The sequence below is a fragment of the Stenella coeruleoalba genome (genome assembly GCF_951394435.1).
Source record: "Stenella coeruleoalba genome assembly, chromosome: 16".
NCBI lineage: Eukaryota > Metazoa > Chordata > Mammalia > Artiodactyla > Delphinidae > Stenella > Stenella coeruleoalba.
The window spans coordinates 33,906,227-33,921,480 of record NC_137162.1 but is presented as its reverse complement, the minus strand read 5'-3'; the positions used below and the strand labels follow the sequence as shown (position 1 = coordinate 33,921,480).

General features: G+C 44.7%; 1 protein-coding gene across 1 annotated transcript; it reads left to right on the top strand.

Moving 5' to 3' along the window:
- Positions 1-9,018: 9,018 nt before the first annotated feature.
- On the top strand, positions 9,019-14,758 carry HHEX (hematopoietically expressed homeobox; the record flags this gene model as incomplete). The annotated part of the gene is made up of 4 exons (XM_079900770.1): positions 9,019-9,382; positions 11,500-11,678; positions 11,876-11,926; positions 13,648-14,758. The coding sequence occupies 4 exons, from the start codon at positions 9,019-9,021 to the stop codon at positions 13,858-13,860; spliced, it is 807 nt and encodes a 268-aa protein (XP_079756896.1). The 3' UTR covers positions 13,861-14,758.
- Between the last annotated feature and the right edge of the window lie 496 nt (positions 14,759-15,254).

Here is a 15,254-nt window from a genome sequence, read left to right as displayed (position 1 = left end):
GAGACTTCTTAAATATTCTGCTCCATCCAGATGTTCACTTTCTCATTCAGAAAAACAGAATGGCTCGTTCTCCCTAGAAACCCAGCAAGCCCCTTTTGTACTCAGGGTTGGGCTTTCAGCCTATATAATCCTGCTCTTTCTCCTAGAAGTGCTGGGGTGACACTCAGTGAACCACATTTGATGATGCCATCTTGATGCCAGGGACAGTGCTGGGTGTTGGTGGAGGACACGGGTGACTGAGACACAGCTTCTGCTCTTCAGGAACCATTAGGCCTCTCCAGTCTTGGGGACTATACGCTATTAAGTGCAGTCCCCCAAATCAACCTGGGCAGTCATCTTCTCTTTTCCTCTTTTCCACTACTCCCACTTCAACTATTCAATCTCTCTTCTCTCTGCTTCCCTCTTCCCCATCTCAAACACGGCTCTTCTCTTTTTAGCTTCAGTGGCTGAGTGGCTGGAGGGACTAATAATCAAGATCATGAACTTAGAAGGAGAAACAAATCAGAACCATCTTCCCTAAACTAGCAAAGATTTAGGAAATGTACAGCCCCACTCCTTTTATCAATTTTGTTTTCCTTCAACATAAGCCATGCAAATAGTATTTTGTATAATTTAGGAGGTTAAAAAGTCAAACAACCAAAAATTGTTTGCCTTTCAACTTGGGAGAAGGAAAGACGGGCTAAACTAATTTCTTTATAGCTTATTGCTTGCCACCAGGCAAAATTTATTCTACTCCTTTCAAATAGAAGGAAGTTGAGAACTTACCAGGTCAGGTACAGTGCTAAAAATTTTAAAGGCAGTGGTATATTTAATCCTCACAACTGTATGATATAGGTGTGATTATTAGCTTTTTTTTTTTTTAGGCTAAAATAAAAAACATAGGCCGAGAAAAAGTAAATGCTTTGCCAAGGTCATAGAGTTAGGAAATGTCAGAGAAAGGTCCATGCTTTTAACCAGTGGGTAATACTACCTTTCATATCTATGCATATACAAAAACAGTACACAAAAAGCCCAGATGCTAAGCAAAGAAGAGGGAAGAAGATTAGAATGTCATCCATGTGATATCTGGTTCATTGCTACACTAAGAACTGTAATAACTGCAGAATCTTGAGTATTAGTTTCATTGAACTTTCCAGCTCTTGAATCTTCATGCGGTGTGTTCATTTTAGTTAATTCACTACAAGAACAACAGCAATCAGATAGTCTAGAGTTTGTTTTTATGACATTCATTCACCCATAATATTACAACAAAGCTCCTTGAGGGCAGGGACCTTTTCTTGTTAATCTTTGTATCCTCTACAGTATAATAGACCTCAAGTACATTTCTAATTGAAAAACCTCCCTGTAATAAAAGATTCCCAAATCCAGATGACGCACATTTATTTCAAGCAATATTTACTAGAGCAATGCTCTATTTTTTTATTTTATTTTATTTTTTTTGCGGTGTGTGGGCCTCTCACTGCTGTGGCCTCTCCGGTTGCGGAGCACAGGCTCCGGACGCGCAGGCTCAGCGGCCATGGCTCACGGGTCCAGCCGCTCCGCGGCACGTGGGATCTTCCTGGACCGGGGCATGAGCCCGTGTCCCCTGCATCGGCAGGCGGACTCTCAACCACTGCGCCATCAGGGAAGCCCAATGCTCTATTTTCATAAAAGAATTAGTAGATCCCTCTGGTCTGCTTCTCTTCCACCATCATTGTTGTAGTTGTCATCATCATCATCATCATTGTGATCATCATCACCGCAACTACTGTTTATCGACTATTTAGTGTATGCCAGTGATTTACGTGCAATAACTCATTTAATCCTTATAACAGTATTATGAGAGAGACATTATCACAATCCCTATACTACTTTTGAGGAAACTGGAGCTCAGTTTAAGGTTAAGAAACTAATCAAAGCTCGCAATAAAAATGGTGGAGGTAGCATTAAAAAATCACATTTTTTTGTTTGTTTGTTTGTTTGTTTTTTATTTTTTTTTTTGCAGTACACGGGCCTCTCACTGTTGTGGCCTCTCCCGTCGTGGAGCACAGGCTCTGGACGCGCAGGCCCAGCGGCCATGGCTCACGGGCCCAGCCGCTCCACGGCATGCGGGATCCTCCTGGACTGGGGCACAAACCCGTGTCCCCTGCATCGGCAGGCGGACTCTTAACCACTGCGCCACCAGGGAAGCCCACCATTGTTTTTTTTTTTAATTTAAGTAGAGTTGATTTACAACGTTGTGCCAATCTCTGCTCTACGGCAAAAAATCACGTTTGACTGTGCTATTAGGTGCTATTGAGCACCTACTACATGCCAGACACTGTTTCAGGAACCGTGTTCAAAATTCAAAAAGTACAAAAGGGTATACAGCATAAAGTCACTTCCCATCTCATTCACACTCCCCTTCCCTACCTATGTGCCACCACGCAGTTCTCTTCTAGGCAACTGATGTTATCAGTTTCTTGGGACCTATAACTTCGGGTAGGAATTTCCCTTTTAGGTCCAACATTGGCATGATCAATATCCCCACCTCTCCTGATAGTCTCAGACATCTTTGATGAGTTATCTGAAACAATTCAGTATTTCAGGCCCATTTCACAGCTGGGGGAAAAATGTGTCCTCGGGAAGCCAGATTATGTTTTATCTGAGGTCATTGCCAAGCAAGAGAGTGGGTTCCTGTAGGCTGCTCACAGTGTCTTTACCATGAAGCACTTTACTCAGTTTTCTAGGAGGTGATCATCTCCAGCGCTTATTGATTCCCACAGTTAGGATTTCCAGAATGTTTCCCCTCTACCTCTCTGAACTGAAGATTTCTTTATGACCCCCACAGTCCTGCTGAGTAAGACCTGCGACTTCTTTGTGGTTGGGGCATCATGACATTTGTTGCCTTTTCCTTTTCTCAGAATCGAATCTTTTTTTTCCAGCTAAACTATTTTTTAAACATTTTTATTGGAGTAGAGTTGCTTTAAAATGTTGTTAGTTTCTGCTGTATTGTAAAGTGAATCAGTTATACATATACATATATCCACTTTTTTTTAGATTCTTTTCCCATATAGGTCATTACAGAGTATTGAGTAGAGTTCCCTGTGCTATAGAGTAGGTTCTTATTAGTTATCTATTTTATATATAGTAGCGTGTGTATGTCAATCCCAGTTCATCCACCCCCCCTTTCCCCCTTCGTAACCATGTTTGTCTTTAGAATAGAATCTTTAGCGTGCTCCTTAGAGTTAAGGACAGGGGAATTTTATGCCCATAAGATCTCAAATGATTTCATGAAAATTAAAAAATCAGGACCAGAATCTAAACTGGATTTAAATTTTTCTTCGGACATTCGGTTCCTTGGTAATAAACTTCTTCTTCCTCTCCTTTCTAGGGGGTGATTAGAAAGAAGGACACCTGCCTGGTGAAAAAATGCAAATGAAGGAACCCAGGATCCAGGGAAGTAGGTTGGTGTGCTGAATAGAAAGGGTCCATGGTCCACACAGCAAGAGTCCTGGTTCATCATTTCTGGTTCTTTCTCAAGGATTGTTGCCTGGGAGTTTAGATGAATATCCACAGATTTGGATTACATGTCAAAATATCACTTCTGACATTGTAGCCTTTGTTAAAATTATTATTCATGTGACGTCCTTTCATCATTAAAAAAATAACAACAGCTCTACTTAGATATAATTCACACCATATAATTCACCCATTAAATATTTTTCTTTTCTGGATACTCTCAAAGTTGTGTAACCATCACTACAATAACTTGTAGAACATTTTCATTACCTCAGAAAGAAACTCTGTACCCATTAGCAGTCCACTCTTCATTTATCCCCAACTTCCTTAGCCCTAGGCAACCACTAATCTACTTTCTGTCTCTATAGATTTGCCTTTTCTGGACATTTCATATAAATGGAATCATCTAATATGTGGCCTTTTGTGTCTGGCTTCTTTCACTTAGCAAAATGTTTAAGTTCACCTATGTTGTAGCACGTGTCAGTACTTCATACCTTTTTATTACCGAATAATATTCCATTGCTTGGATGTACATTTTATTTATTCATTTATCAGTGGATGGACATTTGAACTGTTTCCACTTTTTGGCTATCATGAATAATTCTACTATGAACATTTGTGTACAAGTTTTTGTATGGATAAATGTTTTCATTTCTTGGGTATACACCTAGGAGTGGAATTACTGGGTCATATGGTAACTCTATGTTTAACCTTTTTAGGAACTGCCACAGTGTTTTCCAAAGCAGCTGCTTCATTTTACATTGCCACCAGCAATGTACAAGGGTTCTAAATCTACACATTCTTACCAACATTCATTATTTTGTTTTTTAAATTTATTGTTGGCTGTGGAGTCCTAACCACTGGACCGCCAGGGAATTCCCATTTAGAGTCATTCTTTTCTTTTTTTTGTTTTCTTTTTGGCCACACTGCACAGAATGTGGGATCTTAGTTTACGGACCAGGGATCGAACCTGTCCCCCCTGCAGTGGAAGTGCAGAGACCCAACCACTGGGCCGCCATGGAAGTCCCTATTTTGTTTTTTTAAAAAGAAATTATTATAGTTATCTTAGGAGGTATAAAGTGGTATCTACTTATGGTTTTGATTTTCGTTTCCCTGATGTCTAATGGTATTGAACGTTTTTTCACATGCTTATTGACCATTTGCGTATCTTCTCTGGAGAAATGTCTATTCAGATCTTTTGCTCATTTAAAAAATAGGGTCCTCTGTCTTTTTGTTATTGAGTTCTTCATCACTTTTTTAAATTGAGCAAATAAATATCATAAGCTCCACCCAAAGCTCAGTGGTTGCTAAAATCTACCCACATTACAGTGTTATGTAAAGTACATTACAGTATGTAAAACGTGAACACCACTGAAGCAACATCGTGATGACTACTGCCTGTGTTTTCCAGAGCTCTGATCCCATTCATGACATGACAAGATATTTCTTTTGATCACAGTAGCATCTTGTAAGTTAGTAAAACCCTAAAACACTAATTAATTAGATTTTGTCAAATTTTAAATAAAATACAATGAAATAGAATTAAATGTTATTATAAAATCAATCCATGCTCTCAAGCTATAGCTCATTTGAAGTTTTACTTCTATGTACATTTAATTACTGAAAATAAGTTGCAAAAAATTTACCTAAACTCCTACTAGATAAACTAGAGGTGAGAACCACATTCCCTTCTTACAAAGTTTGGTATCTTGCACAATAGTAGTGACTAAAATAAATGGTGCCAAATTTTTAAAGAGAGTCTTCTTTAATTCAGAATATAATTAAAATCTCATGTAGCTTTATTGGTTTTAGTATCCAGCAGAGAAAAAATATTGAAACTCCAAGAGATTCTGAATTAAATAGCTACAACAGTTTTGTTTTATTAGTTCTGACTGGGTGAAAAAAAATTTTAAGGACAACTTTGGGAAAATCTAGTTCTTTTAGAGCCCCAGATGACTTTTAAAACAATAAAACAAACTATAAAACCTACACAAGTGATATTAAAAATTATGTAGTTCAATGAATGTGACATTCACAAATGTGGCTGTAATTTTTTTTTAACTATAGCGAAATGAACATGTCTGACGATTGGATTTAGAAGAGGTGGTGTTATATAGCTTAACAGAATTAAGGGCTTCAATTTGCTTGTTAGGATTATGTAGCTGAGTTGGAATGTTACACCAAAGCCTTATAAGATCCCCATCACCTCACAGGGTCTGTGAGGTGATGGGCCTAAATCAAAGAAAGGAATATTGCTTCCTTTTCCTATATTGATTATTTCCCTAGTATTTTAGTATATACTTTTGGAATGTTTGTAGACTTAGATCTTTTTGGCTGGTGGCCGAGTCATGCACAGAATAAACTATAAACTCATACTATTTATGAAGATGGAGAATGAAGGCTGGCCAGTGATTTACTGTAAGGGCATTAAATGAGTTGGAGTAATCATCTCAATTACTTGCTAGGTAGAAGGGGCAGGAAAAAGGAGAAAAAGATGAGAGAGAAACATTTTGTGAGAAAATAATAACCACAGTTACCTGCTTAGTTTAAAATAGACATAACTTCTGAAGTCCTTTAACATAACAACTGTCCTTTCTTTGTCCCCAAATCCCGTCTCTGTCCTTGATACACAGAAGAATACACTTCACTTTCAGTCTCCCAGCACCTTCCTGAATTCTCCATCAGGCCATGTGAGGAGAATTATGGCTGGGGGAGGGGGCACGACATCAGACCAGACCCCAGAGAGACCGATGATTCGCAAACGGCCCTCCACAGATGGTTTCCAGGAGGAATGCACTACGTGAACTTGTATGCAGACTTAATAATAATTCAAATAATTTTTAGCTTAAAAAAAAAACCAAAACAGTGTTTTTATTTTTTAACGTATAGATTCATACTTATTTTTAAAGTTTTTATATTAAAAAATTTCAAACCTACAGAGAAGCTGAAACTAGTACAATGAACATCTGTATGCTCTTCACTTAAATTCACAAATAAATAAATTTTCTAATTTTGTTTATCTCCCTCTTTGTGTACATACATATACACATATGTATATATTTGTGTATGTGTATCAATTTGAAAGTAAGTTGCAGATTTCATGACCCTTCACACCCAAATACCTTAGCTTGTACCTCCCAGAATAAGGACATTTCACCCACAATACCAATATCACTCCTAAAACAATAAACATTAATATAATAATGTCATCTAACATACAATCCCTATTCAATTTTTCCCTATTATCCCCCTAAATGTCTTTCAGAGCTTAAAAAAAATCCAGAATCCAATCAATTGGGGCGATACTATGAGACCTTGTGAAAATCCTCATCCTCAACAATGTTTCACTTGATGGTTCTGGATGATTCTTGAATGAATTAATACATTTTCTGATTTTATCAATGTTTCTACATTTGTTAGCTAGCATTCTTCCAGCCTTACCATCTACCATCCCTTTCTCTCTCTGAGTATCACTGTGAACAGTAATACTATGAACTCTTCTAATCCATAGTTTTGATGCTTAAATTACCCTAAATTTGGCCAATGGAAAACCCTTCAAGCCGGTTCCTGTTTTCCGTCTGTGGTTTCTGGCACAAGATACCTGGAGCTCACCTTGTACATGTCCTGCCCCAGACCTAGAATCAGCCACGGCTTCAAGGACCTACTTACACGATGAATAGGTCACACATCCACACAGTTCAATTCTCCAAAGAGTCACAAAGTGTACAGTACATTCTCCCTCCATCTCCACCTCTCCCTTCACAGACAGCAAATGTTATTAGGTTTTTGTGTATCCTTCCAGAGATAGTTTGTATAATAAAGGCACAAATATTCTTACCTTCTCCCAACGTTTTAACTGAAACATCGTCAGATTTTGAAAGACGCCTATGACCCCAACCCAAAAAGGTCAGAAACCTTTAGGTTAAGCCCTAATTGTTTCAGATGAGAAAAGCTCAGGGAGGGTGACTTGAAAAGTTGTATTGAGGACACTCACATGTTATTCCCTGGACTTGAAATGTTAGTTCCTCTCTAGGCTCCTAGACACCTACTCATTTTTCAAACATCACTTCCTTGAGGACCACTTTCTCTTCCTTAACACATCTCCCTCACCCAACTAGGTGGTGTCCGCTTGTTATAAGGTTTCAGGTTATCACGTACTTCTCCTTCCTAGCACATATATAAGTCAGTGTATTAAAATTTGTTTCCTGCCACTGCGAGGACAGGAACTACATCTGTTCTGTTCACTGCTGGCACACAGTAGTTGCTCAACAAAAAAAGTGCGGACTGAAACTTGAACTCAGGCCATCCGGCTTCCAGCCCACTCTTCCTACTGCCTTCCCACTGCAGTCGGAGAAATAATCCCAAGATGTAAATAAAAATTCTCAATAGAAAAAGCCGGGAAGTTTTTTCATTTCCACCATTAATGGAGGACCTTGGCAGAAACCGCTCACCGCGAGGTGTGACGGCCGCAGGAGGGCGTCAATCAAGAGAATGCCCCCTTGCCCCGCAGGCGAGTGGAGCCGCACAGAGCTGAGGCCACACCGGGTAGCGCGTCACAGCTTCAATAGCAAACACGTGCAAAAAGGGAAAGCGGGGCTGCGCGCAGCTGCGATCCCCCAGGACCCGGGGATAGGGGACAGGGAGCAGCCCCCACTGGGTCAGAGAAGACTGCACAGCTTCTGCCTGGCGCCGTAGGATCCAGGCCTTCCCTTGATTCCTGCCCGAAGGGACTTCTGCCAGCGTCCCCGGGGAAGTGGCTGAGTCCCGGAGCCCACAGATGAAACGGGCTAGAGAGCAAGAGTCCGCAGCACCTTAAGTCTAATCGTCCTTACCACGCTGGGACGCAGGCAAGGGCCGTGGATCTCTCTCCTTGGAGTTGCCCCAGGAACCCAGGGCACTCTCTCCCGCTACGAGCACTCCCGAGACGCCCAGGGCAACAGCCAATGCTACCGTTACTCCAGGGAGCGCGCTGACCACGGAGGGTGCTCTCAGGCCTGCGAAGGCGCGGCCCGACCAGGGGCCTTTACGCCTGCGGGCCCCGAGTCCAGTCGCCCTTTGCCTGGGCCGGCTACCGCCTCCCCGGTCCCGGGCCTGGACCAGTGCCCCCGAGTTTCGGCGGAGATGCCTCGCCGCCGGGGCTAGGGCCGCTTGAGGCCGCCTTCCAGGCAGCTGCTTGCCTCGCGCCTCGCCTGACGGACGCGGCCCTGGGCTTCCTTCGAGGGCGTCCCGGGGCAGGGTGCCTGGAGCCCCGAGCGTCGGCGGCGAGGGTACAGCCGGGCTTAGGGTCCTAAGAGCCTGGGAGCAAGCGCGTCCCAGGGGCGGGGACCTCGGCCGGCGGGGGCGGGCCAAGAGTGGGGGCGGGAGACGGCTCCGGGGGCTCCGCGCCATTGGACGCAGGGCCCAGCGGCAGGAGGGGGCCAGAGAGCGCGGCCCCACCCCGCAGTCGGCAGAGCCTATAGCCGGGAGCGCGGAGCGCGGATAAATGTAGCGCCGCGGCGCGGGCGGCAGCTCTCCGAGGGCCCGGAGCGCGGCGGAGCCATGCAGTACCCGCACCCCGGACCGGCGGCAGCGGGCGCCTTGGGGGTGCCGCTGTACGCGCCCACGCCGCTGCTGCAGCCAGCGCACCCGACGCCCTTCTACATCGAGGACATCCTGGGTCGCGGGCCCGCCGCGCCCACCCCCACGCCCACGCTGCCGTCCCCCAACTCCTCCTTCACCAGCCTCGTGTCCTCCTACCGGACCCCGGTATACGAGCCCACGCCGATCCACCCCGCCTTCTCGCACCACTCCGCCGCCGCGCTGGCCGCCGCCTACGGACCCGGCGGCTTCGGGGGCCCTCTGTACCCCTTCCCGCGGTCGGTGAACGACTACACGCACGCCCTGCTCCGCCACGACCCCCTGGGTAAGGCGGCCGGGGTCATGGCGGGGCCGAGCCCGGGCGGCGGCGAGAAAGGCGCCACCCGGCAGGTGGCAGCGCCCAGGAGGCGGCGGGGGCGGAGGGGAGGCAACAGAAAGTTGTGGCAAAAGCGATTGAAAAGCGGCTGTCGGGCGCGCGCGGGGGACGGCAGGCGCGGGCCCCGGCGGCGGGCAGCCCAGTCTGCCCGCACCATGACTCAGATTGGTTTTCCTGCACCTTGCAGGCGTCGGGGCGCGCGGGCCCGGGCCGGACCTCGGGCGCTGCCGCTGGGGCCGGCAGCTGGAGGAGTCCTGGGGTCGCGTGTCGCCCGGGTGGGCTCCCTTAGCTGGAGGGACTGGGAAGGGAGAGCCAAAGCGCCCCGGGCCGCCCCCGCGGGGCAGGGATAGCTGCCGGGCCGGGGTGGTTACGGGGCTGGACCTGGTTCAACAAGCTTGTGCAGTGAAAGAGCCTGACCCTTTCCGTTCATACAGGAAATCTTGAGTTCTCGATAGGAGTAAATCTGGTTTCAGAAGCTGTTAAGTGTTTTCCTGGCTGCATGAAGCAGACCCTTCCCCCGGAGTAGTGCACGCTGCTGATTATTTTATCGACATCCTCAATACAGACAAATTCAGGAAACACTCGACTTCTGATAGCCGGGATCCGTTTTTCTGATATTGTTCATTTCCTCTGTGTGGGATGTGACTTTATGGCAGCTAAAATAACCAGTTGCTTCCCTTTTTTTTTTTTTTTTTTTTGAGGCTGTTTTGCCCCAGTCTGAATCCTGACGTAAGCAAAATCTCGAAAAAACAACATCGCCAACTTTAAAAGCATTTAGCGCAGGCCTGCAGACCCACGGACAGACGGACGGACTGACCCACACGTCTTTGGAATAGGAAGGGCAGCGCGGACACGTTGGCCGTATAGAGTTTGCGGGACTTGTCCCCTCAGTGAGTGGCCTAAGAAATAAGCCACCCGTGATCTGCACTCGGGTGGCCCTTGGTGCCCCCGGCTAAATGAAACGGGGCTCCTTGCCTTGGGCCACCAGGGTTTCAAAATCTACTCTGTTATTGGCAGCCTCTGCAGGCACCCTGGAGACAAATAACATTAATTAATTGACATTTTAATGTCATCAGTATTATGGTGTGGTCCCTCACTCAGTTCTCCACCTTCCTTTCTCATCGCTAGAGAGATTTGGGGGGGATTATATTTTAGTTCTTTTTTTTTTTTTAAAGTTATTGTGTTTTTGATTCCATTCCTGAGGGTTTGATGGCGCAGGCCCGGTGCGGCTCTGTTTGCCTTCTGGGCCGGAGGGGGACCCTCAGCCAGGCCGGGCCTGGGGGCAAACGTTTTCACAGAGCGCGCCCTGGGTTTCCTTGGGTTACTGCTGGGACTGTGCAGGAGGAAGCAAAGGGTTTTTCGAGATAGACCAACAGGAAACACATTGACGGAAATGTTGCCATAGCCCACGGGGTGGCTCTAACTGGCCGCCCCCACCGGCCGGGTGTGAAATCAGAGGAGGCCCGGCGCCCTCCAGCCAGGATGGGAAGCTCCACGCGCCCTGAAGCTTGCTCTTGGGCCGGAGGGCTTCCGTTGTAGCCAGGCCGCTGGACCCTGGCAGCAACGCCTTGGCTAGTGTGACAGGCCCACTCTTCCCCAACCTAACGGATATTTGGAAAGTGCGGTTCACCAAGGGAGAGGACCTCTCTGCAGGCCCTCTAGACTAAAAAAGTTGTGTATCAATTTTGAGAGCGACTGATTAAAGAGGGTCATGGTATTTTAAGCTCAACCTAGAGTCGGTGTTCTTTTGGGGAATCAAAATGATTGTATCTAGCCATGGATGTGATGGTGGTGTGTGTCTTTGAGCATACACGTGTGATCTTTGTGCACATGCCGTGTAGATGTGTGACTTTGGATGTTCCTGTGTCTGTGGGTATGATGTGTATTGGTGGGAGCGTGTTGGGTCCACATCTCAGGGGGTATACGTAAATGTGTCTGCTTGAGTGTCCCGTAGCCTCCCCTCCCATTCTTTGTCATCCCCAGTGCAGGCAGGGCCGGGGTGGGCCACGCCGCTTCAGGGCCCTCACTAAGAAGCGGCCCTCACTAACCGTCGCTTTTGCCCGCAGGCAAACCCCTGCTCTGGAGCCCTTTCCTGCAGAGGCCTCTGCATAAAAGGAAAGGCGGCCAGGTGAGGTTCTCCAACGACCAGACCATCGAGCTGGAGAAGAAGTTTGAGACCCAGAAATACCTCTCCCCGCCCGAGAGGAAGCGTCTGGCCAAGATGCTGCAGCTTAGCGAGAGGCAGGTGAGCTCGCTCGCGGGGCGCAGGCAGGCTCCTGGGGCGTGGGTCGCGGGGCAAAAGGGAGACAGTGGAGCCACAGGGAACTTTGGCGCGCCTGGATCGCTGTTTGGCTCAGCAGCTCCTGAACGGCTTCTCCCCGCCTCCCCAGGTCCCTCGGGATTCTGGGCTCTTGGCAAGTTTTCTTTCTGTCTTTCCTGTAGGTCAAAACCTGGTTTCAGAATCGACGCGCTAAATGGAGAAGACTAAAACAGGTATTGACATGGCTCTGTTTCTATGGAAATAAATATTTTTATCATGTTATCTCAATGCGAGGCCTGTTACAGGTTGTATGCAAAAGTCATTTGAGGGACTATTTAACCTCTTCACCTTGATTAAAAAGGCAAATAGTCCTGCTGAAATTCAGGATGAGTTGTTCAGGCGGCAGTAATGCTAAAAGCACCTAATGCGGTTCCTATATCAATTATGCTTGGGTTTTCACACACTGGCTAGTAAAACTCCCAGCTAATTGTTTTATAAACCCCATATGTTGTTTATCTAATTAACGCAGGAAAGATAAAGTAATTGACAGTAAATGACTTAAGCAGTTATCTTTGGGAGAAAATTGTTTCTTTTATTTACACAGCCACAATAAAACTAGGCAGAGCTCAAGGGTAAATATAAGGAAATAAACACTTTTAAGTCTTGTTTGCACTGTTTTTTAGAAGAATTAAATATCAAAGTGTTAAAAAATTATTTTCCCTCTACTTCTAGCTCTTAAAATGAATATAAAAACAGTAAGAGAATATCCAAGCCTGTTTGAAAGGCAGCTTAAACTTTCTAACAGTCTTTCTTCCAATGACCTTGTTACGCAATATGTGATAAAAAGTAAAGGCTAATTCAGTTTTTAAAGAAGCTCTGTTGACTTAAAGCTAAAGATTTGTTTTTGATGTCCTAATCTGGATGTCTTCTCCAAAGTTATCTGACAAATGCTGAATTTTTCATTTGCCAGTCTATATACGGTTTATAATAAATGAGATATTTTTGAAACAATAATGAGTGGGGAAATTGAAAGCAGCGTGCCTTTTAAAATTTAGCGATAAATTTCAGATTCCCTCTCAATATCTGATCTTGTGACTTGTTACATAGTTGTAAGCTTGGTAAATCTATTATTCTATAGTCTGGCTTTAGAAAAAAAACTTTAGCAGTATATCATAATATTTCTTCATAGTGTCTATGTGCATTTTAGACAAAAACAGGATTAAAAATTTACTAACTTATTTGGTTCTTGGTCAAAGGTAGTTTACCAGGGACTTTAAAAACAGTGGTTCCTATGTAATATGGGAATATTTTCCAGAAATTTCCTCCAGATTTTAAGTAAATTATATTTGTCTCTCTTTCCAGTTAGCAACATTCTTCCAGTTCTGCATTTTTTCTTTGCCACGATTGTGTAACTTGCTACACATATTTATGTGTGTATATGTTTGTGAGCTTACTCCGGAAAATGCATAAAAAAAGGATTCAGTCTAATAATTTTGAAACTTTATCCTTAATTCACTATTTAGCATTCATATTTTTTAAATGTCTGAAGACTTTGTTAATTGGCAAGGTTTAAATATTTGAAGAATAAAGATAGTGTGTATCTGTAGTGATCTAATTTCTTTTTCTCCCTAAACTTTTAAGAACCTTGAGACCATGGGTCTGGGCTGGAGTTAAGCCTTCATCTGACATAGCACATTTACATTGATATTTGTGATTGGTGGTTCTTATCTGGCAAGAGTATAATCTTTCTCTGAATATGACAGGAATTTTATTTCTTCCAAAGTGAGAAAGAAGCACAAGTATGTATTTTCTGAATAAAAATATTATACCTGAAAGCAGTTGATAAGCTAAGAATTAAAAAGATGGTAGAAGATGAAAAGACATTTGATTCATGTCTCTCACTTCTTCATATCTCATGATCCCACCAATCTCCATTTTCATCCTCTTCGTTCAGGAGAACCCTCAAAACAATAAAAAAGAAGAACTGGAAAGTTTGGACAATTCCTGCGACCAGAGGCAAGACAGTGAACAGAATAAAGGTGCTTTGGATAGCTCTCAATGTTCGCCCTCCCCTGTCTCCCAGGAAGACCTTGAATCAGAGATTTCAGAGGATTCTGATCAGGAAGTGGACATCGAGGGTGATAAAGGCTATTTTAATGCTGGATGATGACCACTGACATTGGCATGTTCAGAAAACTGAGCTTTGGAATAACATTTGCCACAGAAAATCTCCATAGATGAACCGGAAAACTGTATGAGAAAGGGAATCAATTTTGGGTATTCTGGAAACCTAAAATGTGTGGTGCACTGGCTAAATAACAAACACATTGAAACCTTAATTTTGACTTAAATAGTTTATGAACTGATTTTAGATTGTATGATAAAGGGACTCTTCACTGATTAAATTCACCCCCTTTTTAAAAAGTAACTTGTTTTTTCTATTTATAAAAAGTAATTTTGAACTTTTTTGTTAAATTTTTAAGTTATAACTTTAAAGATTTTAATAGGAATTTCTTGAATGATTTTTCTATAACCTGTTTCTACATCCCACTTAATGGAAAATAAAGGGACATCCCAAATCCAGAGGTATGCCTTGGAAAGGGGGCCCACAATTCAGGCAGCCTTGTAATATTTTAAAGGAAACATTCCTTACTTTTTTGTTACATTCTTACACTGCTGCCTTAAATCCAAAACCATCTCAGAGCTCTTGTCTCGGGGATGTATGTGTTCTTTTCGTCAGAGAGATATATAATCAATATAAGTTGATAATCTTAAATGCTTGTTTTGCACTGTCACTTAGAACCTGTTTGACCAAGGTGTTAAGGGGATAGTACAGTCCAGTTCAAGCAGAGAAACTGACTCATCAGTGACTAAAATTAATCACAGATGAACTAGAAGTAGCAGATTAATTAAATGTAAGTAGATTGTAGATATTGTGTTTTATATTAAACAGTGTTTATAATGTGTGTATATATAATTGTTCACTGTAAAAAAGACATGGCCAAAATGGTTTGTTTGTTTTTTTAAATGAGTAACTTGTATATAAAATAAATCCGCCGGTGGGATGACTGACCTCTTTGGACCTCTCATTCTTCGATTAAAACAAACCCACACCTTTTCTTCCAGCGCCTGGGGTGACTGGCGCGGTGCTGGGCGCTGGGGCCGGGGCTGGGGCGTGGGGTCCGGCGCAGGAGCGTCTGGCGGTGCGTCTCACCGGCGCTCCTGCGGCTCGTGGCTCCTGGCGTCCTGGGGGCGCGGTTCTGGCGCTGGCACCTGAAAGGTAGATGTGAGCCTTTCCCCGGGAGTTTGCTGGGGGTTGGCGGGGGACGGGGAGTGGTGTGTGTGTGTCTGGAGCAGCGGAGGTGGCTCCCGCCTGCAGACCCCGAGCCCCGGGCGCGCCAGGCGGCGGGAAGGGAAGAGCAGCTGCGCCGCGGCGGAGCGCGGGGGCCGCCGAACGCCATCGATTCACCTTGGCTGGCCGGGCGGCCCGGGCCGCCGTCCTTGACCCGCGTGAGTCAACACTGCGTCATCCTTTGGCTGCCGAGCCCGGGTTGGGGGTCC